The sequence below is a fragment of the Bubalus bubalis genome, chromosome 4 (assembly GCF_019923935.1).
Source record: "Bubalus bubalis isolate 160015118507 breed Murrah chromosome 4, NDDB_SH_1, whole genome shotgun sequence".
Classification (NCBI taxonomy): domain Eukaryota; kingdom Metazoa; phylum Chordata; class Mammalia; order Artiodactyla; family Bovidae; genus Bubalus; species Bubalus bubalis.
In genome coordinates, this window is record NC_059160.1 from 91,881,316 (window position 1) to 91,906,242 (window position 24,927).

The 24,927-nt window shown below is 45.3% G+C and overlaps 2 protein-coding genes across 2 annotated transcripts in view; one reads left to right on the top strand and one right to left on the bottom strand.

The window, feature by feature from the left end:
• Positions 1-993, bottom strand: part of GALNT6 (polypeptide N-acetylgalactosaminyltransferase 6) — a 38,694-nt gene extending 37,701 nt beyond the window's left edge. Inside the window, exon 1 of the mRNA XM_006058497.4 lies at positions 858-993. The gene's annotated coding sequence lies outside the window, so the exon portion shown is untranslated. The remainder of the gene's footprint in view (positions 1-857) is intronic.
• Positions 461-11,241, top strand: LOC123333307. The gene is made up of 5 exons (XM_045165519.1): positions 461-491; positions 596-733; positions 822-1,359; positions 7,568-7,671; positions 10,447-11,241. The coding sequence occupies exons 1-5, from the start codon at positions 461-463 to the stop codon at positions 10,491-10,493; spliced, it is 858 nt and encodes a 285-aa protein (XP_045021454.1). The 3' UTR covers positions 10,494-11,241.
• The last annotated feature ends 13,686 nt before the right edge of the window (positions 11,242-24,927 follow it).

A 24,927-nucleotide genomic window follows, 5' to 3' on the forward strand; every position in this document is an offset into this window, starting at 1 on the left:
TCCTTGTGAATGTTGCAATGGGGTGGTTGGCTAATAGAGGGGTCTGTTTTATGCTGTGCTGGCAAATTGACCCCTCACCATCCCCATACATACAGACGAGCCCTATCCTAGCCTCTGCAGAGGTCCGTGTCTGGGATGACAGGCTCTGGGGGCAAGTAACAAACTATTTCTCCTTTCGGTTGGCCTGGGGTTTGGAACAAGTGACAGGAAATCAGGAAGTTGGTGACAGTCACAGTCATGAACACCCATCAGACTCCCTCCCAACAATACTGAGCACACAGTTCCTGCCCCTTACAGGCCCAAGTCTCCACAGGGAGGATGTCTGAGACCCTGCCCTCACCAGGGACATTTCTCTTGCCCGCTCACCCCTTCTGCTCAGGAGCCGCTCCACCCGGGCAGGAGGGAACCTCTCTGAAAAGTTTTCTGCAGCTGAGCACAGGGGCTGGCCCAGAGCGGGGCGATGGGGGCACAGAAGGGATGCCAGGACATGGGTGACGGGCAGATGTTGCAGAGTCCTGGAGGCACTGGGGCTCGCACCTCTCCCACCCCGCCCCTCCAGGACCCAGAGACCCCAGCTTTTCTGTCAACCTTTAAGGACGGCGCGAAGGTTTAGGGAGTCCTACCGCGGGAGGAGCTAGAGGCCACCACGACAGATGGCCCAGCCCGGCCCTGCCCCTTCGTGTCACTGTCGGGGTTGGCGAGGAAGAAGAGGAGGAGGAGAAGATCGGCGGAGGCAGGAGGCGGATGGGGCACAAGGGCTTGGGAGAAGCGAGCTCGACCGGCAGGAAGTCCCAGGAAGCAGGAGGGCTCTGGGTTCTAAGTCCAGAGAAGGGTGGCGGGCTGCTTCTGCCGCTTACCTGTGGTGCCCGGGCAGAGCCGCAGCCGCGCGGCCGTGCAGCTCACCGGTTTCCCGACGGGACGTCCTGGAGGGCGGGGCCGGAGCGGGCCCTGCACGGCCGCTGAGGCGCGTCCTCCCCGCCCCTCCCGGGTCAGGTGCCGGGGGCCGAGCTCCCCAGCGTCGCTCGGCGCCGCGGAACGCCGGCTTGCTGCGGGGCCGCCCCGGGCCCAGGCACCCCGGCCCCGCCGCCGCGGCTGGGAGCCCGGCTGCTCCGGCTTCTCCAGATCTCAGCAAGTTCCGGGGGCCGGTCTCCGCGGCCAGGCTCTCGGCGTCGATAAAGATTGGAGGGTCCTGGCCACCACAAAGACGACAGGCGTGAGCCGCCGGCGTGTGCTTGGAACCGCAGCGTGCGGCGCGCGGGCTCAGTGGCCGTGTGGCCGCAGCGCTCAGAGTCTGGAGGAAGAGGCTCGGGAGCAGAGAAACGCCGCCGGACAGAGAGGCACCCCAGGGCTCCGTCCCAGGTTTGGTTCTCATCGGGAGGAGTGGTCTTGACCAAATGATTCCTCCCCTTCATCCAACAATAAGAGCAGGGAATTTGCTGTGGGCTACGAACAATGCCAAGCTCTTCATGTGCCGGGTCTCAGGTAAACACTAGCCCCAGCAAATAACTACGATTATTGTCCGGAATATACACGGAAGGCGGCTGACCACACTGCTGGAGAGTGCGGCTCAAAGTAGACCAGCGGCTTCAGCATCATCTGATAAACTGTTAGAAATGTAGATTCTCAGGTCCCACCTCAGACCTAAATAATACGAAACTTGGGGGATGGGGCCCAGTAACTTGTATCTTTATAAGCCCTCCAGGTAATTCTGGTGCATTCTCAACTTTGAGAATCACTGAGCGAGTAGTGTCAGAGCTGGAATTAAAATCCAAATAAGTAAGTTCAGTCCCTAAACCCACGCTCTGACTCATTACCACCCCCACCCTCAGGCTGCACACCGGGGTTCTGTGATGTAATCTTTTGGGTCATTGTCTCAGTAATAGAGAAGGACCACTCCAAATAGCCGATAATTTGGAAATGTTCTATGGCAGAAAATTCAACCACCAATTCTGTTTTTCTTTTGTCTTGATGTTTAAATGAGTTTGTATTTCTAAGTTCATAAGACCCCGGGGGCAGGGGTGTGGGTGGGTAGATCTGAGCAAGAAGGCACTTGTGACATGAACCAGGAAGAGCAGGGGATTAACAGTTGGATGAGAGAAGTAACCTTGTTTTCTAATCTGGAACCCCACAGTAGAACTGAGCTATTCAGAAGGAGGTCAGAGCTTCTCCAGTGATGGATTCTGGAGAGAGGAGGCCAGTGGAGCAGGGAAAAGACCTTGCCCCTCTACACTAGATCGGGAAGTGGGTGAAGGATGGATGTTCCTAAAGGAGTAGAAAAGGGAGGTATCCACTCAGTCTTGGCCTGCTCACCTGTCTCCTCCCCTAATACCAACCAAGTGGCTGAGTAATTCCCCTGCCCTCAATTCCCTTCTTTTCACATTAGAGACTCTGGGGTTTAAAGGGACTTCACAGGTGTCTCAGTGGTGAAGAATCCATCATCTCAGTGCAGGAGACGTGGGTTCGATCCCTGGGTCAGGAAGATCCCCTGGAAGAAGAAATGACAACCCACTCCAATATTCTTGCTGGGATAATAACCCCATGGACAGAGGAGCCTGGCGGGCTACACTTCATGGGGTCACAATGACATGACTGAGTATGCACACACGCTGGGGTTTAAATTTCTAAAGAGACTTTATATAGCGTTTGCCTTGATCATCTGTTTTGTTTCCTTTACAGACCCTCAGGGTTCATTCTAACCTCACTGCTTCAGCTGCAACCACTGTCACTTGCCAGATTCCACAGCTACCTTTCTCAGAATAAGGACATTTCCTGTTGAAGACTGTGGGATGCTGCCCCTCATTTCTCTCTTTCTGGATGCTCAACACTCTTGTGCGGGTCTGACCCTGTAGTCTTTGCTCCGCTCGTCCTCTGACTCTGCTCTGTAACCCTCTGGGGTTGAGGCTTATTCAGGACCCAACCTGACCTGAGAGTGATGGGCTAGACTGGACTCACTGCCTCAGTTCTTCCCCAGGACAGAGTCATGACCACTAACCCCATCCCAGAGCCCCTGAGAGGGTGCTGCCCAAGGAAGCAGCATCGATCTGTGCTGTGTGCTCCACATTCCAGAAGCAACTTTCTCTTCCAGTTTTACTTTAGCTGACTCTGATTTTAAAACGTGACTTTGAGTCCTCAGAACAATGAGTTGCATAATTTGGAGGCATATGTAGTAGACCGGATGTGTGACCCCACCCCAATGTGTCATGCTCTGACTGAGCTGTTCTCTTCTCACAGGAAGGTGAGCCACACAGGATGGTGACTGCATGGCAGGCCACTTTAAAATAGTTTTCTGTAATTGAAAATGTTATAAAGCCACCAGGTTAAAAAAAAATTCAAGCACTAGAGAAAAGTAGACAGTGAAAGATTCATTTCCGTCACTTCTCTCCAGAAATCATCTCTGCCTGCTCATGACAGAAACGTCCCATCATTGAGCTCTTCTGCAAGACTCAACAAGCCCTGTGAATATCTTCTCTCTTTTTTTTCCCCCTCAGATTCCCCAATTTAGATTCTGTTTTGGGGTATTCTGAAGTTTCACTTTTCACAACAGTGTGCTTCAGGGGGATCCCCCCAGCAAGGCAGGAAGCATGGTGTGGTGCACATTGACAGGAAGCCGGCAGACAAGAACAGCTCTGGGAGGCCATTGACTTCAGTCTTGGCCCCTAGCTAGTCTCTTGCACACGTGGTCCCTGGCGAGGGGACGCCCACTTCTGGGTGGGGCAGAATGAGGGAGATTGCTCACAAGGAGGATGTGCTGCCGCCACTTGGGAGGGAAAGATTGTGGAGAAGCTGTTGGGAAACTGCTAGGGAGGGCAGGAGGGAGGGCAGACTGTACCCTTCCCCCACCCTCTGCAGGTACCCCCATGGAAGGAACCTAACAGTCCCCTGAACTTCTGTCTCAGTTTCTTATCTGTAAGGATTAATGGTGCCTTAGAGGTGGCTGTGCAGGTGGAGTAGATAACTGACATGAAAATAGGGTCTTTCGATTCTTCTGTTTACATCCATTTATCTCTTTTCTCTTCCAATTTCGCCTTCCTCTTTTTCATCTCATTCCCCTGGGTCTGAAGAGAAATCATCAGCAATGGAGAAACAGACATAGAGAACAGACCTATGGACATGGAAGGAAGAGAGGAGGGAGAAGGGGAGATGTAACAGAAATTTACAATATGTGTGTAAAATAGATGCTGCTGCTGCTGCTAAGTCGCTTCAGTCGTGTCCGACTCTGTGCGACCCCATAGACGGCAGCCCATCAGGCTCCCCCGTCCCTGGGATTCTCCAGGCAAGACACTGGAGTGGGTTGCCATTTCCTTCTCCAATGCATGAAAGGGAAAAGTGAAAATAAAGTCGCTCAGTCTTGTCCGACTCTTAGTGACCCCATGGACTGTAGCCCACCAGGCTCCTCCGTCCATGGGATTTTCCAGGCGAGAGTACTGGAGTAGGTCACCATTCCTTCTCCAGTGTAAAATAGATAGCCAATGGGAATTTTCTGTATGACTCAGGGAACTTAAACAGGGGCTCTGTGACAGGATGAAGGGTGAGATGGGGAGGGAGATGGGAGAAAGGTCTGGGAGGGAGGGGACATGGGTGTACTATGGCTGATTCTTATTGATGTATGATAGAAAGCCACAAAATTCTGTAAAGCAATTATCCTTCAATTAAAAAAATTATATATATATATATATAAAAAGAATCCCCTTTCCAATGGAGGAGACCTGGGTTCCGTCCCTAGCTGGAGAACTAAGATACCACCTGTGGCAGACGAAGACCATGAGGGGCAACGAAAGATCCCAACTGTTGCAACTAAGACCTGACACAGCCAATGAATAAATAAATACTTTAAAAACAAGCAAGAAATGTTTTAGGAACCCAAACAGAGCTGTTCCAAGTTCTGCCATAATCACTCATGCATGATAGTTCACTCCTCTGTGGGCTTCAACTTCCTCATCCCTAAAAAGGTACAGTATTAATTATGGTTGCATTGTTAGAATAAATAAGTAAAATGTTTAACCTAGTGCCCAGTGTACAGTAAGCACTCAATAAATGTTAGAAAGCAAAGAGGATCTAAAGAGCCTCTTGATGAACGTGAAAGAGGAGAGTGAAAAAGCTGGCTTAAAACTCAACACTCAAAAACTAAGATCATGGCATCTGGCCCCATCACTCTCCTCTTTCACCCTCATTAAGAGGCTCTTTAGTTCCTCTTTACTTTCTGCCATTAAAGTGGTGTCATCTGAATACAGGAGGTTATTGATATTTCCCCTGGCAATTTTAATTCCAGCTTGTGAGTCATCCAGCCCAGCATTTTGCATGATGTACTCTACAAATAAAAAGCAGGGTGACAATATACAGCCTTGATGTACTCCTTTCCCAATTTTAAACCAGTCCATTGTTCCATGTCTGGTTCTAACTGTTGCTTCTTGAACTGCATACAGATTTCTCAGGGGGCAGGTAAGGTGATCTGGTATTCCCATCTCTTTAAAAGTTTTCCAAGTTTGTTGTGATCCACATAGTCAAAGGCTTTCATGTAGTAAATGAAGCAAGGTGGGGTCACTTACTGTTGAAGTCTAGGTTGAGGAATTTTGAGCATTACCTTGCTAGCGTGTGAAATGAGTTCAATTGTATGGTATTTTGAACATTCTTTGGCATTGCCCTTCTTTGGGATTGTAATGAAAACTGACCTTTTCCAGTCCTATGGCCACTGCTGAGTTGTCCAAATTTGCTGGCATATTGAATGCAACATTTTAACAGCATCATCTTTCAGGACTTGAAGTAGCTCAGCTGGAATTCCATCACTTCCACTGGCTTTATTCCTAGTGATGCTTCCTAAGGCCCACTTGACTTCACACTCTAGGATGTCTGGCTCTAGGTAAGTGACTACACCATTATGGTTATCTGGGTCATTAAGATCCACCTCTTCTTAATCTCTTCTGCTTCTGTTAGGTCCTTATCATTTCTGTCCTTTATTGTGCCCATCTTTGTACAAAGTATTCCCTTGATGTCTCTAATTTTCTTGACGAGATCTCTAGTCTTTCCCATTCCATTGTTTTCCTCTGTTTCTTTGCATTGTTCACTTAAGAAGGCTTTATTATCTCTCCTTCCTGTTCTTTGGAACTTTGCATTCAAATAGGTATATCTTTTCCTTTCTTGTTTAGCTTTTGCTTCTCTTTTTTTCTCAGCTATTTGTAAGCCCTCTTCAGACAACCATTTTGCCTTCTTGCATTTCTTTTTCTTTGGCATGGTTTTGGTCACTGTCTCCTGTACAATGTTATGAACCTCCATCCATAGTTCTATCAGATCTAATTCCTTGAATCTATTTGTTACTTCCACTGTATAATCTCAAGGGATTTGATTTAGGTCATATCTGAATGATCTAGAGGTTTCCTCTACTTTATTCAATTTCAGTCTGAATTTTGCAACAAGGAACTCATGATCTGAACCACGGTCAGGTCCCAGACTTGTTTTTGCTGACTGTATAGAGCTTCTCCATCTTTGGCTGCAAAGAATAGAATCAATCTGATTTTGGTGTTGACCATCTGGTGATGTCCATGTGTAGAGTCATCTCCTGTGTTGTTGGAAGAGGGTTTTGCCACGATCAGTGCGTTCTCTTGGTATATATAATGTAGTATTTAAAACATCAAGGGACTTACCTGGTGGTGAAGTGGCTAAGACTCAGTCCTCCCAATGCATGGGGCCTGGGTTCGATCCCACGTCAGGGAACTAGATCCCACATGCTGCAACTAAAGACTTCTTATTCCTCAATAAGGATGGAAGATCCCACCTGCTGCAACTGAGACCCAGTGCAGTCAAAATAAATAAATAAATAAAATTTTTTAAGTAAAAAAAGAATCAAAATGAATCAAAAAATATCTATGATGAACAAAATATGAACAATTTAAAATAAAGAGTAGTGCTTGGAGCCTGAGCCTGAGCCATGTTGGAGCCTGAGGTAAAAGAAAAAAATGTGCACACTCTATATCCATGGTTTTTTTTTTTTTCTATTAATTTTTTTGGTTTTCCATTAGGCTTGTGAGATCTTAGTTCACTGACCAGGGATCAAACCTGGGTCCTCGGCAGTGAGAGTGCTGAGTCCTAACCACTGGGCTGCTACGTAATTCCCTATCCACGCTTGTCTGTATTTTAAAAATGCTTATTTTTTTCTAGCACATTAAATTAACGAAAAAATATTTAAAAGAATGAAAAGTATATTAAAACTCACAATATTATTTTAGTATTAAATATTTTCTTTATACCAACACAGAATTTGCTATGATTTTACTTCAGTTCAGTTCAGTCGCTCAGTCGTGTCCAACTCTTTGCGACCCCATGGACTGCAGCACGCCAGGCCTGCCTGTCCATCATCAACTTCTGGAGCTTACTCAAACACGTGTCTATCGAGTCGGTGATGCTAATTTTACTTCAGCTTAAGATAATTAAAATGTATTTAAGATCATCACTTGACCAAGAGAAATTGTTAAACATGGCAGTCTCAACTGAAAATGAAACAAATGAAGAATTAGATTTGAAAAGTATCACTGAAGGGTGTGCTTGCATTAAAGCCAATTTCCTTTCTCCTCAGGCTCCAGTATGGCTCAGCATGGCGCTGCTCTGGGCTCTGGACAAAGAACCTGAAGAGAATAGAAGAGGAAACAAGAAAAAGGAGGCGGTTAGAAGAGCGAGAGGGTGAGTAATGTTTATTTATTGTTTTTCTAATTCCCAAATATCCTATTTATAAAAAGCACAGAAAATCACAAGAAAATAAACTACCCATTATTTGACACCTAGAGATAACTGCTGTTATTCACTTGGTATAATATGTTCTATTTTTTTCTATGTAAATATAATCATACACATCAGTTAGTTCAGATCAGTCGCTCAGTCGTGTCCGACTCTTTGCCACCCCACGAACCTCAGCAGCCCAGGCCTCCCTGTCCATCACCAACTCCCGGAGTCCACCCAAACCCATGTCCATTGAGTCGGTGATGCCATCTAACTATCTCATCCTCTGTCATCCCCTTATCCTCCTGCCCTCAATCTTTCCCAGCATCAGGGTCTTTTCAAATGAGCCGGCTCTTGGCATCAGGTGGCAAAAGTATTGGAGTTTCAGCTTCAGCATCAGTCCTTCCAGTGAGCACCCAGGACTGATCTCCTTTAGGATGTACTGGTTGGATCTCCTTGCAGTCCAAGGGACTCTCAAGAGTCTTCTCCAACACCACAGTTTAAAAGCATCAATTCTTCGGCGCTCAGCTTTCTTCACAGTCCAACTCTCACATCCATACATGACCACAGGAAAAACCATAGCCTTGACTAGATGGACCTTTGTTGGCAAAGTAATGTCTCTGCTTTTGAATATGCTATCTAGGTTGGTCATAACTTTCCTTCCAAGGAGTAAGCGTCTTTTAATTTCATGGCTGCAGTCACCATCTGCAGTGATTTTGGAGCCCCAAAAAATAAAGTCTGACACTGTTTCCACTGTTTCCACTGTTTCCCCATCTATTTCCCATGAAGTGATGGGACCAGATGCCATGATCTTAGTTTTCTGAATGTTGAGCTTTAAGCCAACTTTTTCACTCTCCTCTTTCACTTTCATCAAGAGCTTTTTAGTTCCTCTTCACTTTCTGCCATAAGGGTGGTGTCATCTGCATATCTGAGGTTATTGACATTTCTCCCGGCAATCTTGATTCCAGCTTGTGCTTCTTCCAGCTCAGCGTTTCTAATGATGTACTCTGCATATAAGTTAAATAAGCAGGGTGACAATATACAGCCTTGATGTACTCCTTTTCCTATTTGGAACCAGTATGTTGTTCCATGTCCAGTTCTAACTGTTGCTTCCTGACCTGCCTACAGATTTCTCAAGAGGCAGATCAGGTGGTCTGGTATTTCCCATCTCTTTCAAAAATTTCCACAGTTTATTGTGATCCACACAGTCAAAGGCTTTGGCATAGTCAATAAAGCAGAAATAGATGTTTTTCTGGAACTCTCTTGCTTTTTTGATGATCCAGTGGATGTTGGCAATTTGATCTCTGGTTCCTCTGCCTTTTCTAAAACCAGCTTGAACATCTGGAAGTTCACGGTTCACGTATTGCTGAAGCCTGGCTTGGAGAATTTTAAGCATTACTTTACTAGCATGTGAGATGAGTGCAATTATGTGGTAGTTGGAGCATTCTTTGGCATTGCCTTTCTTTGGGATTGGAGTGAAAACTGACCTTTTCCAATCCTGTGGCCACTGCTGTTTTCCAAATTTGCTGGCATATTGAGTGCAGCACTTTCACAGCATCATCTTTCAGGATTTGAAATAGCTCCACTGGAATTCCATCACCTCCACTAGCTTTGTTCGTAGTGATGCTTTCTAAGGCCCACTTGACTTCACATTCCAGGATGTCTGGCTCTAGGTGAGTGATCACACCATCGTGATTATCTTGGTCGTGAAGATCTTTTTTGTACAGTTCTTCTGTGTATTCTTGCCACCACTTCTTAATATCTTCTGCTTCTGTTAGGTCAATACCATTTCTGTCCTTTATTGAGCCCATCTTTTCATGAAATGTTCCCTTGGTATCTCTAATTTTCTTGAAGAGATCTCTGGTCTTTCCCATTCTGTTGTTTTCCTCTATTTCTTTGCATTGATTGCTGAGGAAGGCTTTCCTATCTCTCCTTGCTATTCTCTGGAACTCTGAATTCAAATGGGTATATCTTTCCTTTTCTCCTTTGCTTTTCACTTCCCGTCTTTTCACAGTTATTTGTAAGGCCTCCTCAGACAGCCATTTTGCTTTTTTGCATTTCTTTTCCATGGGGATGGTCTTGATTCCTGTCTCCTGTACAATGTTACGAACCTCAGTCCATAGTTCATCAGGCACTCTATCAGATCTAGTCCCTTAAATCTATTTCTCACAACCACTGTATAGTCATAAGGGATTTCAGCTTCAGCATCAGTCCTTCCAGTGAATATTCAGGACTGATTTCCTTTAGGATGGACTGGTTTGATCTCCTTGCAGTCTAAAGGACTCTCAAGAGTCTTCTCCAACACCACAGTTCAAAAGCATCAGTTCTTCAGTGCTCAACTTTCTTTATGGTCCAACTCTCAAATCCATAAATGACTACTGGAAAAACCATAGCTTTGACTATATGGACCTTTGTTGGCAAATAATGTCTCTTCTCTTTAGTACACTGTCTAGGTTTGTCATAGGTTTTCTTCCAAGGAGCAAGCATCTTTTAATTTCATGTCTGCATTTGAGGTGTCACTAACATATTCTCTTGCTGTTTAGTCGCTTAGTCGTGTCCGACTCTGTGCAACCCCATGGACTATAGCCCACCAGGCTCCTTTGTCCGTGGGATTTCCCTGGCAACAATACTGGAGTGGGTTGCCATTTCCTTCTCCAGGGGATCCCCTTGAAGGAGGGATCAAACTTGCATCTCCTGCATTGGCAGATGGATTCTTTTCTGTTTGTTTGTTTTTGGCAGATGGATTCTTTACCACTGAGCCACCACTGGGAAAACATCTTCTATAGTGATGTTCAGTGAAATGACTTTAATGAAAGGAGATGACCCTCCACGATGTAAGTGGGCTGCATCCAGTCACTCGCAGACCTTAACAGCACAGCCCGAGGTTTCCCTGGAAGAATCAGTTCTGCCTCAAGACTGCAGCATCGAAGTTCCGCCTGAGTTTGCAGCCTCCTGGCCTGCCCTACACATTTCAGACATGCAGGCCTTCACAGTTGTGTGAGCCAGTTCTTTAAAATGAATCTCTCTGTGCATGTCTGGTTCTGTTTCTCTAGAGAACCCTGACTAGTCCAGTGGCCATGTATGAGATAAGACTGTGGACAGGGGACAAGTACTCAAGGTGGAGACTTGATAAGAAGATACACAGCTCATCACAAGTTTAGGCGCAGCTTGTCTAGCCCCCTTTGCTGCAGAAAACGCTGGCCTCTTTATCCTTCGTGAAGACAGGTATAATGTATCACAGGAAGCAGCCCCCTTTCTCTAGGAAGGAGTAGGAATCTCCTTAATGCTCTCTTCTGGAGTGGGGGCTGTCAGTGCTATCCCCATTTTCATATGTGAGCAGTTTATAAACATAGCAGATCCCCAGATCACAGTGACCCCCGGGTCTGAGCACTTTGCCATGACTTTCTACGGTTCTCTCCATTTGTTCAGGTCCTTGATTTATAGTCCTCAGAAAAGTTTTCTGGTTTTCTCCCTCTCCTTCCCTCCAATCTGCACAGTTCTTATTAAAACTATTCCTTGGTATTATTATTATTATTTTGGTTGCTGTTGTAAATATTATCTATTCTAAGTCACTCTTGGTCCATTTTTTCTTTTTCCTTTTCTTTTTGGCCATGCTGCATGGCTTTTGGGATCTTAGTTCTCTGACCAGGGATTGAACCCAGGCCCTCAGCAATGAAATTGTTGGGTCCTAACCATTGGACCACAGGGAACTCCTCCATTTTTCTATAACTGAAGCCTCCTTATGTTATACAATGAATAATGTTTCTTCCCCTGGGAAACACAAGGGGTTGTCACACTATGACGAAGGACACTTCTACTTAAATCACACATGATTTTCTTCTCAAAAGCACTAGAGATGCCCCAAATCTTTGTGTACCTTTTGCAAAAGAGAAATTTAGTAATTGTGGAGAATAGAACATCTAAATGCTTGCAAGATTTTGCTATGAGAACTCTTTCTGCCACACATTATATCTTATTATTTAATAATTCTTTTTCTTAAAATAGAAAGAGGGACTTCCCTGGTGGTCCAGTGATTAAGACTCTGCCTTGCAATGCAGGTGACATGGATTCAATACCTAGTCCAGGGAAGATCCCACATGTGGCAGAGTAAACCCATGCACCACAACTACTGAAGCTTACACATCTGGAGCCTGTGCTCTGAAATGAGAAGCTGCTGCAACAGGAAACCTGCACGCTGCAATTAGAGTAGCCCCTGCTCGCCACAGCTAGAGAAAAGGCTGTGTGCAGAACGAAGGCCAGGCACAGCCAAAAGTAAAATAACATATAAACGAATAAAAAGAAAGAGATATGCTCATTGAACCTTCTGAAACTGAAGTAATTAGATCTCAACCTGAAAAGAATATAGCAATAAACTCTCCACCACAGCAAATTTTCCCCCAGTTCAGTTCAGTCGCCCAGTTGTGTCCAACTCTTTGCAATCCCATGGACTGAAGCACACCAGGCTTCCCTGTCCATCACCAACTCTCAGAGCTTGCTCAAATTCATGTCCATCGAGTCAGTGATGCCATCCATCTCATCTTCTGTCATCCCCTTCTCCTCCTGCCTTCAATCTTTCCCAGCATCAGGGTCTTTTCCAATAAGTCAGTTCTTTGCATTAGGTGGCCAGAGTATTGGAGTTTCAGCTTCAGCATCAGTCCTTCCAATGAATATTCAGGACTGATTTCCTTTAGGATGGACTGGTTGGATCTCCTTGCAGTGCAAGGGACTCTCAAGAGTCTTCTCTAACACCACAGTTCAAAAGCATCAATTCTTCTGTGCTCGGCTTTCTTTATAGTCCAACTCTCACATCCATACATGACTACTGGAAAAACTGTAGCTTTGACTAGATGGACCTTTGTTGGCATAGTAATGTCTCTGCTTTTTAATATGCTGTCAGAACATGTTAAAGCTATGACTGGTCATAGCTTTTTTTCCAAGGAGCAAGTGTCTTCTAATTTCATGGCTGCAGTCACCATCTGCAGTGATTTTGGAGCCCAAGAAAATAAAGTTTCTCACTGTTTCCATTGTTTCTTCGTCTGTTATTTATCCCTAAAAAAACAGAGGAGGTTCCTATCTTCTAAGACATTTGAATAAACAGTAGATGTCATTAGAAAGGATTGAAATCTATCAGATAGCACTGGAATATTGTGTGTGTTAGTCACTTCAGTCGTGTCTGACTCTTTGTGACCCCATGGACTGTAGTCCGCCAGGCTCCTCTATCCATGGGGTTCTCCAGGCAAGGATACTGGAGTGGGTTGCTATTTCCTTCTTCAAGGGATCTTCCCAAACCAGGGGTCGAACCCGGGTCTCCTGTATTGCAGGCAGATTCTTTACCGTCTGAGCGGGCAGTTGTTAGCCTGTAAAGAGCCTGATGAGTTGTGAGCAGGCCCCCCTTCCTCGGGGTAGATGCAGACCTGTGTCAGGGCACGACTTGGCAAGCTAAGGTTGATCAGGGCACGAGTTGCACAGCCACCTGGGCAGCCATGGAGCTCCTGCCTCTGTCCAGAGCCTGCCTCAGTGATCGCTCCTAGAGGCAGGTAGAGGGACTTCACTGTGGGTGAAGCCAGACTCGGGCAAACTCTAAGAATCTCCCCCATAGCAGCCGTTGCTGGATCTAAGAGTAGACCCAGATCTGACGCTGGGGGCAGCGTGGAGGAACCTGATGACCACCTTGGACTGGGGCTACCTGCTGAACATGCTCGTGTCAGTCTGTGAGGCTGACTCCTGACCAAATGCAGGGGAGACTGGGGAGCCTGACTGTGGACGGGGACAGATGGTGATCGGGACAGGGCCGGTCAAATGGAAAGGACCGGCTTTCTTCTTTGTCTAGCATGTCTTCAGGGAACCACCTTTGATTCTTAGTCCCATGGAGTTCAGATGAGGCCCACCTCACTCCCCAGCACCAAGGGTGGACCAATGATGTGCGTATTTATGTATCTGTATGTCATACCCATGTGCAGAGGTCCTCTGACCACTGTGATGGGTTTAGAGTTCAGCACATTACCCAAGCCAGGATACCCAGAGCCTTCCCTGATATATTTCCTGGAACCAGCAAAAAAGAGATGGGCTGCGCCAGGCCCACACTTCTGATCCCCCACCCCACATGATCACTGATGGAATCATTAGTTGGGAAGTTGATGTAAGTTCAGAGCAGCTAGTGGCCATTTTTGCTGTTACACGAGGATGGACAGGCAAACTGAGCGTGGAGCCAACACTCAGAAAGCAGGCAGTGAAAATAAAGCACGGAGGAAACAATTTGTTCCTAGATTTCTCCCTTCCACGTTTTTTTTTTTCCCCTTTTCGTCTCTGTTTTTCTTTTGCTTTCTTTCCCTCCACCCCTCTCTTCCTTCCTTCCTACTTTCCTTCCTTCCTTCTTTTGGTTGAAAAATTTATTAAAAAAAAATGTTATTTATTTTTGGCTGTGCTGTCTTCGCTGCTGCGCAGGCTTATCTCTAGCTGTAGAGAGCTGAGGCTACTCCCTAGTTGCAGTGCGCGGGCTTCTCATTGCAGTGGCCTCTTGTGGAGCTCGGGCTCTGGGGTGCTTGGGCTTCAGCAGTCGCAGCACGCGGGCTCAGTGGTTGCGGCTCCCAGGCTCTAGAGCACAGGCTCAATAGTTGTGGCACATGGGCTTAGTTGCTCTGCTGGATGTGGGATCCTCCCGAATCAGGGACTGAATCCATGTCTCCTGCATTGGCAGGTGGATTCTTTACTGCTGAGCCCCAGGGAAGCCCTGGTTGAAAATTCTTTGAGTGTGTTTTTGTTACTTGCAACCCAAAGAAGCTGACCAATAAGCCATATGACACACTGAATTAATTTACTGCCACAGGGGAGCAGTAAAAGGGCTGTCTGTGTTTGTTTAAACACAAGCCTGGCAGAGAGGAACTTCGGAGAACAGCTTAGGAGATGACCCTTTTGAGTCTCCAAAGAGCAGAGGAACAAAGCTGAGTGGTAACTTGTAGGGTGATGGGGTGAGGGTGAGGGGGCATTTATTGGATTGTGAGGGATGAACCACTCTCTAGGCTTTATCCCGTGAGCTACCCTTTGAACCAGACAGTTTCCCAGATAGGACTTGGAGATAGCTGGAAGACCAGGGAACTGGAGGGCTCCTGCTTGGGATACCTCCCCGAGACTAGACAGACAAGGGCTGCTGCAGCCTGGCTCACCTCCCAGGCCCTCGGGGTGCGGCGCGCCTCAGGCCCTGTTAGTGCTTAGTGAGTTGGCGAGGTCGCCATTTCTCCACGCCATTACAAACTTAGGTCCAGGCCTGTTGATGCTCTGTGGCCAACTGTGTCCCCCGTGTTTGCTTTGGAGAAATTGTATCAAATTCCCTAGTGAGGTCTTCCCTGCTGAATATAAAGAGTGCCCCTGTAACCTTCCTTTGTGCAAATCTTTGGCCATTTTCCTAGGGTTACCTGCTCGAAGTGGAATTGCTGAGTCAGAGGCTATGAATATTATTAAGGTTTTTGATTCTTATTCCGGGAGGCACTATTATCCATTACTAGAAAAAGAGATGTAAAAGTCCCCACTCTTGTCGGCTAGGAGATAGCTAATGGTTAAGTAACTAGTATAAGAGGTGACCTGTTTTTCAGAGAAACAGACCCATATCATAATGTCTGTAATAAATTGAATTAGATCATAAAATGTGGTGTGAGTGCAGCAGATCACGTAGCATTAAACGAATTGGACTGCCTGGTTCCCTGGAGATACTCAGGTCAGAAAGCACCAGACAGATGTAATGGGGTTATCAGTGTGCTTCCCTGAGAGGAGGAAGTGGGGGCAGCAAAAGCTGAAGTTGCATTTACTGAAGGTGACTTCTGTGTAATTGGGGTTAGGACCATCGGAGGGCAAAGAACTAGCATTTCTCTCTCAGGGAGCTCTTTGTTTAATGAGAGAGATCACCAGCTACAAATCAAATTATCCCAGGAGGGAGATTTTGCCCTGGAATAAGCAGTAATGTTCTAACATTTGGTCCACAGTTGGCATGGTTAATGCACACGGAAGCTCCATGGAAGCTATAAAGCGTCGCTGGTGTGGGCTGCAGTGCTGGGCCCTAGGGAGTTAGAGATGAAAGACTCAGTCCCTGTCTGTAAGGAGGTCACGGTCCACCGAACGAATCTTCTAGAATGAGCTGTAGTGTAATAGAGGAATGTGTGGAGGAGGTCCAGGATGGCACAAAGGAGGGAGTGATTAACTTACCTGCTGGAGGAGAAGGTGAGGTGACCTGGTTTGCAAAGAGTGAGTAGAGGATTGCCAAGTGGGGGGAGGCACAGGTAGAGGGAGGGGCATCCATGTGACCTGGGTGGCCCCACAATTTGGACTGCAAATACGCCCCAGCTCGTCCCCAGAATTTAGTGCTCAGATCCTGCCAGAGCAGATTCAGAAGCTTAGCCTGGGGCTCTCTGAGGCTCCTCTCTCTCCCCAGCATCCCTGTGGTCACTGATGTTGAGTAACAGCAGAGCCATTGTGATCCTGGCTCAGCGGCCAGCTTGTTGCAAAAGGGGGCCAAAGTTAATGAGGAACTAGCCCAGGCCACCAGGTCCTCAGGGCAAAATCGGAGGCGTGAGGAAGGGTGCTGGAGTGATGTCTTGCCCTGAGAAGGCATCAGCCTTGCACTCCTGGGTGGACCAGTCAGAATTTCCCATTTTAAACTCTTGGTTTTTCCACCTGGCCCCTTCCAGCTGGCGCACAGCCTCCTGCCCGAGTAGTGTAGAGTGCAGATTCTAATCCTAGATGTCTGTATTTGTTTCCTACAGCTGCTATGACAAACTACCGTGCACTGAGTGGCTTAAAACAGAAATTTATTGTCTTATGATTCTGGAGAAATCTGCAGGGCCATGCTCCCTCTAAAACCTGTAGGGGACCCTTCCTTGCCTCTTCTTAGCTTCTGGTGGTTTATCATTCTTCTTTGACATTCCCTGGACCAGAGACACCTCTCCAATCCTCCATCCTCACATGGAGTTCTCCCTGTGTCCTTCTCTGTCTTTACATGGTTGTCACTTTATTTATTTTTTTAAAGTCTTTAATAAATTTGTTACAATATTGCTTTTGTTTTATGTTTTGGTTTTTTGGCCACCAGGCATGTGGGAACTTAGCTCTTTGAGCAGGAATTGAACCCGCACCCACTGCAATGGAAGGCAAAGTCTTAACCACTGGATTGTCAGGGAAGTCTTGGCTGTCACTTTATAAGGACACTGGTCACACTGGATTAGGTGCCTGCTCTACTCCAGTGTGGGCTTCCCAGGTGACTCTAGTGGTAAAGAACCTGCCTGCTAATACAGGAGATGTAATAGACATGGGTTCGATCCCTGGGTTGGGAAGATCCCCTGGAGGAGGGCATAGCAACCCACTCCAGTAGTCTTGCCTGGAGAAGTCCCTGGACAGAGGAGCCTGGCAGGCTACAGTCCATAGGGTTGCACAGAGTCAGACATGACTGAAGTGACTTAGCCAGACACGTGCGCTACTCCAGTAGCGCTTTTCCTGGTGGCTCAGTGGTAAAGAATCCACCTCCAATGCAGGAGACACAGGTTTGATCCCTGGGTCAGGAAGATCACCTGGAGAAGGAAATGGCAACCCATCCCAGTATTCTTGCCTGGGAAATCTCATGGACAGAGGAGCCTGGTGGGCTAGAGTCTGTGTGGTTGCCAAAGAGTCAGACATGACTTAGCCACTACACAGCTACTCCAATGTAGCACCATTACACGTGTGCAGCTAAGTCGCTTCAGTTGTGTCTGACTCTGTGCGACCCCATAGATGGCAGCCCACTGGGCTCCCCCGTCCCTGGGATTCTCCAGGCAAGCACACTGGAGTGGGTTGCCATTTCCTTCTCCAATGCATGAAAGTGAAAAGTGAAAGTGAAGTCGCTCAGTCGTGTCCGACTCCCAGCAACCCCATGGACTGCAGCCCACCAGGCCCCTCCGTCCATGGGATTTTCCAGGCAAGAGTACTGGAGTGGGGTGCCATTGCCTTCTCCAATTACACCTGTAGTGACCATCTATTTCCAAATGAAGTCACTTTCTGAGGTAATAGGGCTTAGGACTTCAACATAGCTTTTTATTGCTCTTGGGGTGGGGGCATAATTTAATCTGTAACAGCATCTCTCAGACACATCGGAAAGCCTGAGGAGGGCCTGCCAGCTCCCAGGGCACTGAAGTGCCTCCCACTCAGGGGTGATACTCCGGGAACACAGTGTTCACATCTTTCTGCTTAAAGACCCAAGGCTGCCTGGGGTTGTGGCTACAGGTGTGGGTTCCCGGAAGCTGGGGCTCTGCCACACCACAATGATGTTGGGTCTGGAGAAGCTTGTATAGTTGAGTCCCTGTCAAGGGAGCCACTTTGGGGCTTGTTCACAGCCATTCTTCAGGGAAAGAGGCTCCCAGTGTAATGTCTAGACCTTTTCCCTTCCAGAACAGGTTAAGATGTGAGGAACGGATGTAATTGTGACCCAGTTTTTTTTTCCTCCAGAATTTTCCTGGATATTTTTCCCATTAAAGAAATAAACCTTGTTGGTAGTTTTATTATGATATCCTGAAACTTACAGATGAATAAAAAGGAGGATTAATAGTTTTAATAAAATTGAGTTTTCTCTGCAAGATGCAGATGTGCCTTTCAGTTTACTCCAGACTCCTTTCATGCCACTTAGCAGCAGTTTCCATGTCGTTCTTGCATGTTACTTGTCCGCTCAGTTTTTTCATCTCTACTTCTTACTGTAATGGGCATCTATTCTTCATTCTGTTACCTAATCAGCTGTGCTTAGTGTTATAGGAAAGGTATTGATTTTTGCATGGTAATCTTGTACCAAGACACATTTCTGGTGTCTTTTATTTATTTATTATTTTTTTTTTCTGATGTCTTTTAAAAAAGTAATTATTTATTTGGCTGTGCCGGGTCTCAGTTGTGAAGCCCAGGCTTAGTTGCTTCATGGCTTGTGGGATCTTCCCAGACCAGGAATTGAACTGGTGTCCCTTGAATTGCAAGGCAGACTCTTAACCACTGGACTACCAGGGAAGCCCTTCATAGAATTTTAGATGACGGCCATTCTGACCGGTGTGAGCCGATACCTCATTGTAGCCTTGATTTGCATTTCTCCAATAATTAGCAATATTGAGCGTCGTTTCACATCTGTCTTCTTTGAAGAAAAGTCTGTTCGTTTCCAAGGCAAACCATACAGTGTCACAGTGATCCTAGTCCACGCCCTGACCAGTAATGCTGAAAAAGCTGAAGTTGAACGGTTCTATGAAGAACTATAAGACCTTCTAGAATTAATACCCCAAATAGAGGTCCTTTTCATTGTAGGGGACTGGAATGCAAATTTAGGAAGTCAAGAGATATCTGGAGTAACAGGCAAATTTGGCCTTGGAGTACAAAATGAAGCAGGTCAAAGGCTAACGGAATTTTGCCAAGAGAATGCACTGGTCATAGCAAACACCCTCTTTCAACCACACAAGAGAGGACTCTACACATGGACATCATCAGATGGTCAATACCGAAATCAAATTGATTATATTCTTTGCAGCCAAAGATGGAGAAGCTCTATACAGTCAGCAAAAACAAGACTGGGAGCTGACTGTGGCTCAGATCATGAACTCCTTATTGCCAAATTCAGACTGAACTTGAAGAAAGTAGGGGAAACCCCTAGACCATTCAGGTGTGACCTAAATCAATCCCTTAAGATTATACAGTAGAAGTGACAAATAGATTCTAGGGATTAGATCTGATAGAGTGCCTGAAGAACTATGGACAAAGGTTCGTGACATTGTACAAGAGACAAGGATCAAGACCATCCCCAAGAAAAAGAAATGCAAAAAGGCAAATGGTTGTCTGAGGAGGCCTTACAAATAGCTGAGAAAAGAAGAGAAGCTCAAGGCAAAGGAGAAAAGGAAAGATATACCCATTTGAATGCAGAGTTCCAAAACATAGCAAGGAGAGATAAGAAAGCCTTCCTCAGTGATCCGTGCAAAGAAAAAGAAGAAAACAACAGAATGGGAAAGATTAGAGATCTTTTCAAGAAAATTAGAGATACCAACAGAACATTTCATGCAAAGATGGGCACAATAAAGGACAGAAGTGGTATGGACCTAACAGAAGCAGAAGATATTAAGAAGAGGTGGCAACAATACACAGAAGAACTGTACAAAAAAGCTCTTCATGACCCAGATAACCACGATGGTGTGATCACTCACCTAAAGCCAGACATCCTGGAATGCGAAGTCAAATGGGCCTTAGGAAGCATCACTATGAACAAAGCTAGTGGAGGTGATGGAATTCTAGCTGAACTATTTCAAACCCTAAAAGATGATGCTGTGAAGGTGCTGCACTCAATATGCCAACAAATTTGGAATATTCAGCAGTGGCCACAGGACTGGAAAAAGTCAGTTTTCATTCCGATCCCAAAGAAAGGCAATGCCAAAGAATGCTCAAACTACTGCACAATTGCACTCATCTCACACACTAGTAAAGTAATGCTCAAAATTCTTCAAGCCAGGCTTCAACAATACGTGAACCGTGAGCTTTCAGATGTTCAAACTGGATTTAGAAAAGGCAGAGAACAGAAATCAAATTGCCAACATCCGTTGGATCATTAAAAAAGCAAGAGAGTTCCATAAAAAAGTCTATTTCTGCTTTATTCACTATGCCAAAGCCTTTGACTGTGTGGATCACAACAAACTGTGGAAAGTTCTTCAAGAGACCCCATTACCTGCCTCCTGAGAAATCTGTATGCAGGACAAGAAGCAATAGTTAGAACTGGACATGGAACAACATACTGGTTCCAAATTGGGAAAGGAGTACATCAAAGCTGTATATTGTCACCCTGCTTATTTAACTTATATGCAGAGTATATCAGGCGAAATGCCAGGCTGGATGAAGCACAAGCTGGAATCAAGATTGCCAGGATAAATATCAATAACCTCTATATGCAGATGACACCACCCTTATGGCAGAAAGTGAAGAAGAACCCAAGAGCCTCTTGATGAAAGTGAAAGAGGAGAGTGAAAAAGTTGGCTTAAAACTCAACATTCAGAAAACTAAGATCATGGCATCTAGTCCCATCGCTTCATGGCAAATAGATGGGGGAACAATGAAAACAGTGACAGACTTTATGTTCTTGAGCTCCCAAATCACTGCAGATGGTGACTGCAGCCGTGAAATTAAAAGACGTTTGCTCCTTGGAAGAAAAGCTATGTCCAACCTAGACAGCATATTAAAAAGCAGAGACATTACTTCACCAACAAAGGTCTGTCTAGTAAAAGCTATGGTTTTTCTAGTAGTCATGTATGGATATGAGAGTTGGACTGTAAAGAAAGCTGAGCACCAAAGAATTGATGCTTTTGAACTGTGGTGTTGGAGAAGACTCTTGAGACTCCTTTGGACTGCAAAGAGATCCAACCAGTCCATCCTAAAGGAAATCAGTCCTGAATATTCATTGGAAGGACTGATGCTGAAGCTGAAACTCCAATACTTGGGCCACCTGATGCGAAGAACTGACTCATTGGAAAAGACCCTGATGCTGGGAAAGATTGAAGGCGGGAGGAGAAGGGGATGAGATGGTTGGATGGCATCAGCAACTCAATGGATGGAATGAGTTTGAGGAAGCTTGGGGAATTGGTGATGGACAGGGAAGCCTGGTGTGCCGCAGTCCATGGGGTCGCAAAGAGTCAGACAGGACTGAGCGACTGAACGATTTATGTCTTCTACACATTTATTTATTTTTTTAATGTTGAGCTGTATGAACTCTTTGTAATGTTTTGGAAATCAGTCCCTTGTTGGTCACATTGTTTGTAAATATTTTCTCCCATTCTGTAGGTTGTCTTTTCGTTTTGTTTATGGTTTTCTTTGTCGTGCAAAAGTTTAATTAGGTCCTATTTATTTTTGCTTTTATTTTCATTACTCTAGAGATCAAAAAAATATTGCTGTGGTTTATGTCAATGAGTGTTCTATGTTTTCCTCTAGGAGTTTAATAGTATCCAGTCTTACACTTAAGTCTTTTATCTATTTTGAGTTTATTTTTGTATATGGTGTTGGAATATAGGCCTTTTAAGTCCCTTCCAACAATTCTTAGAGGGCAGGGGCAAGAAGTTCTAGAGAAATCTCAACAGATATATAGGTTGTAATCAAATTGTAATGGCCCTTGTTCATTTTGCCTACCCCAAACAAAGCTGAGTGGTTCTATATCTGCTTCAGGGCTGAATTTTTTTCTCTGCTATTCATTGACTGCCCATCTCACAGTCCTAGCTGTTCTTGGTAAACCTAGCAAATAGTCTTTCTTGTATTTTATAAGAAAGGACCAGAGAAACTCTACCTTCTTTAAAAAAGGAGGGTGGTCGTTTCAATTTGGCAAAGGATTAGAGGTGGAAAAAGATAAATTCATGAGATACATTCAGATTCTATGTCTATTCCCTTTTGCCCCAGCCCAGGAGTCTGAATGGGTCTCCCACTTTTTAAAAAAAAATTAACTGCAAAATAAAAGGCCCCGAGTGGTGTTTTAGTGGGGTTAAGAGTATCTTGGATTGAATTTGTATCTGTGTCAGATAATGTGTTTCTAGAGATAAGCAGTAATAGTTATTTTCAGAACCTCATGAGACTTTGTTCAGTAATGAACGGTATTACTGACAAGCTTTCCAAAGTAGAAATTACATGCAACTGTAATCGGATGGTAAAAGGTAATAGAGGAGAAGCCCTTGGTTTCTGCTATGGGGAGTTCATGTCATTTCTAAAGGAGATTCACAATTTACTGTTCAATTGAAGCCAATTCAATTTTATGCAGGAAAGGGCTGCATGGAATTGTATTTCTAGGAATCCACACAAACCATGAAAAGCATGAGTAGTTTTCACTGAGCTCTGTTGTTAACTGGCTTGGGCAAGTCCCTGTTCCAGGCTTATTTCAGCTTTCTAGTCTGTGAAATATTCTGTGTACATTTATAGTCCCATTTGAGAGAAATGAGGTAAGGTGATAAAAACGTTGAGTATATAGAATTATACAGATGTGAAGCACTGAATCTGCAGCAACCTTAAGGATATCCCAGGCCTACTGGTTAAACGTGAAATAAGAACTTCTCTACAGGCTCAAGAGATCTTATCCCCAAGAAGATAAGACAGGGAGTAAAACCACTGTAAACACACTTGATTTCTAAGCAGGGTGAGGTTTGGTTAGAAACGGATAAGATAAATGTATTTAATGAATACAAATGTGTTCAAATCTGATAGCAAGTACTTGGCAAGTGGTCATTGGTTAACACCTACTTCTCCTGAATTCCTGAATGACTTCCTATGTGGATCTGGAAGTCCCAAAGCTTCTTTCTTCAAAGCTTACTTTTCTGTTTCATTCTAATCTCTTTCTGTTTCTTATCTAATCTGTTTCTGTTTTGCGCTAATCCCTCTATTAGTCCTTTCCTTCTGCCTCTGTCCAAATATCTCAGTTGTGATCCCAGAGAAAGGAGAAGGAGGTTTTTGCCAGTTTGAATGGGTTCTGTCTACCAGAGCCTTTCTGGAGCAAGAGTCTGGATCAGATCAGATCAGTCACTCAGTCGTGTCCGACTCTTTGCGACCCCATGAATCGCAGTACGCCAGGCCTCCCTGTCCATCACCAACTCCCGGAGTTCAGTCAAACTCACGTCCATCGAGTCAGTGATGCCATCCAGCCATCTCATCCTCTGTCATCCCCTTCTCCTCTTGCCCCCAATCCCTCCCAGCATCAGAGTCTTTTCCAGTGAGTCAACTCTTCGCAGGAGGTGGCCAAAGTATTGGAGTTTCAGCTTTAGCATCATTCCTTCCAAAGAAATCCCAGGGCTGATCTCCTTCAGAATGGACTGGTTGGATCTCCTTGCAGTCCAAGGGACTCTCAAGAGTCTTCTCCAACACCACAGTTCAAAAGCATCAATTCTTCGGCGCTCCACCTTCTTCACAGTCCAACTCTCACATCCATACATGACCACAGGAAAAACCATAGCCTTGACTAGACGAACCTGTGTTGGCAAAGTAATGTCTCTGCTTTTGAATATGCTATCTAGGTTGGTCATAACTTTCCTTCCAAGGAGTAAGCGTCTTTTAATTTCATGGCTGCAGTCACCATCTGCAGTGATTTTGGAGCCCAGAAAAATAAAGTCTGACACTGTTTCCACTGTTTCCCCATCTATTTCCCATGAAGTGATGGGACCAGATGCCATGATCTTAGTTTTCTGAATGTTGAGCTTTAAGCCAACTTTTTCACTCTCCTCTTTCACTTTCGTCAAGAGGCTTTTTAGTTCCTCTTCACTTTCTGCCATAAGGGTGGTGTCATCTGCATATCTGAGGTGATTGATATTTCTCCCGGCAATCTTGATTCCAGCTTGTGCTTCTTCCAGTCCAGTGTTTCTCATGACGTACTCTGCATATAAGCTAAATAAACAGGGTGACAGTATACAGCCTTGACAAACTCCTTTTCCTATTTGGAACTGGTCTGTTCTTCCATGTCCAGTTTTGACTGTTGCTTCCTGACCTGCATACAAATTTCTCAAGAGGCAGATCAGGCAGTCTGGTATTCCCATCTCTTTCAGAATTTTCCACAGTTTATTGTGATCCACACAGTCAAATGCTTTGGCATAGTCAATAAAGCAGAAATAGATGTTTTTCTGGAACTCTCTTGCTTTTTCAATGATCCAGCAGATGTTGGCAATTTGATCTCTGGTTCCTCTGCCTTTTCTAAAACCAGCTTGAGCCTCTGGAAGCTCACGGTTCACATATTGCTGAAGCCTGGCTTGGAGAATTTTGAGCATTACTTTACTAGCGTGTGAGATGAGTGCAATTGTGCGGTAGTTGGAGCATTCTTTGGCATTGCCTTTCTTTGGGATTGGAATGAAAACTGCCCTTTTCCAGTCCTGTGGCCACTGCTGAGTTTTCCAAATTTGCTGGCATATTGAGTGCAGCACTTTCACAGCATCATCTTTCAGGATTTGGAATAGCTCAACTGGAATTCCATCACCTCCACTTGCTTTGTTTGTAGTGATGCTCTCCAAGGCCCACTTGACTTCACATTCCAGGATGTCTGGCTCTAGGTGAGTGATCACACCATCGTGATTATCTGGGTCGTGAAGATCTTTTTTGTACAGTTCTTCTGTGTATTCTTGCCATGTCTTCTTAATATCTTCTGCTTCTGTTAGGTCCATACCATTTCTGTCCTTTATCGAGCTCATCTTTGCATGAAATGTTCCTTTGGTATCTCTGATTTTCTTGAAGAGATCCCTAGTC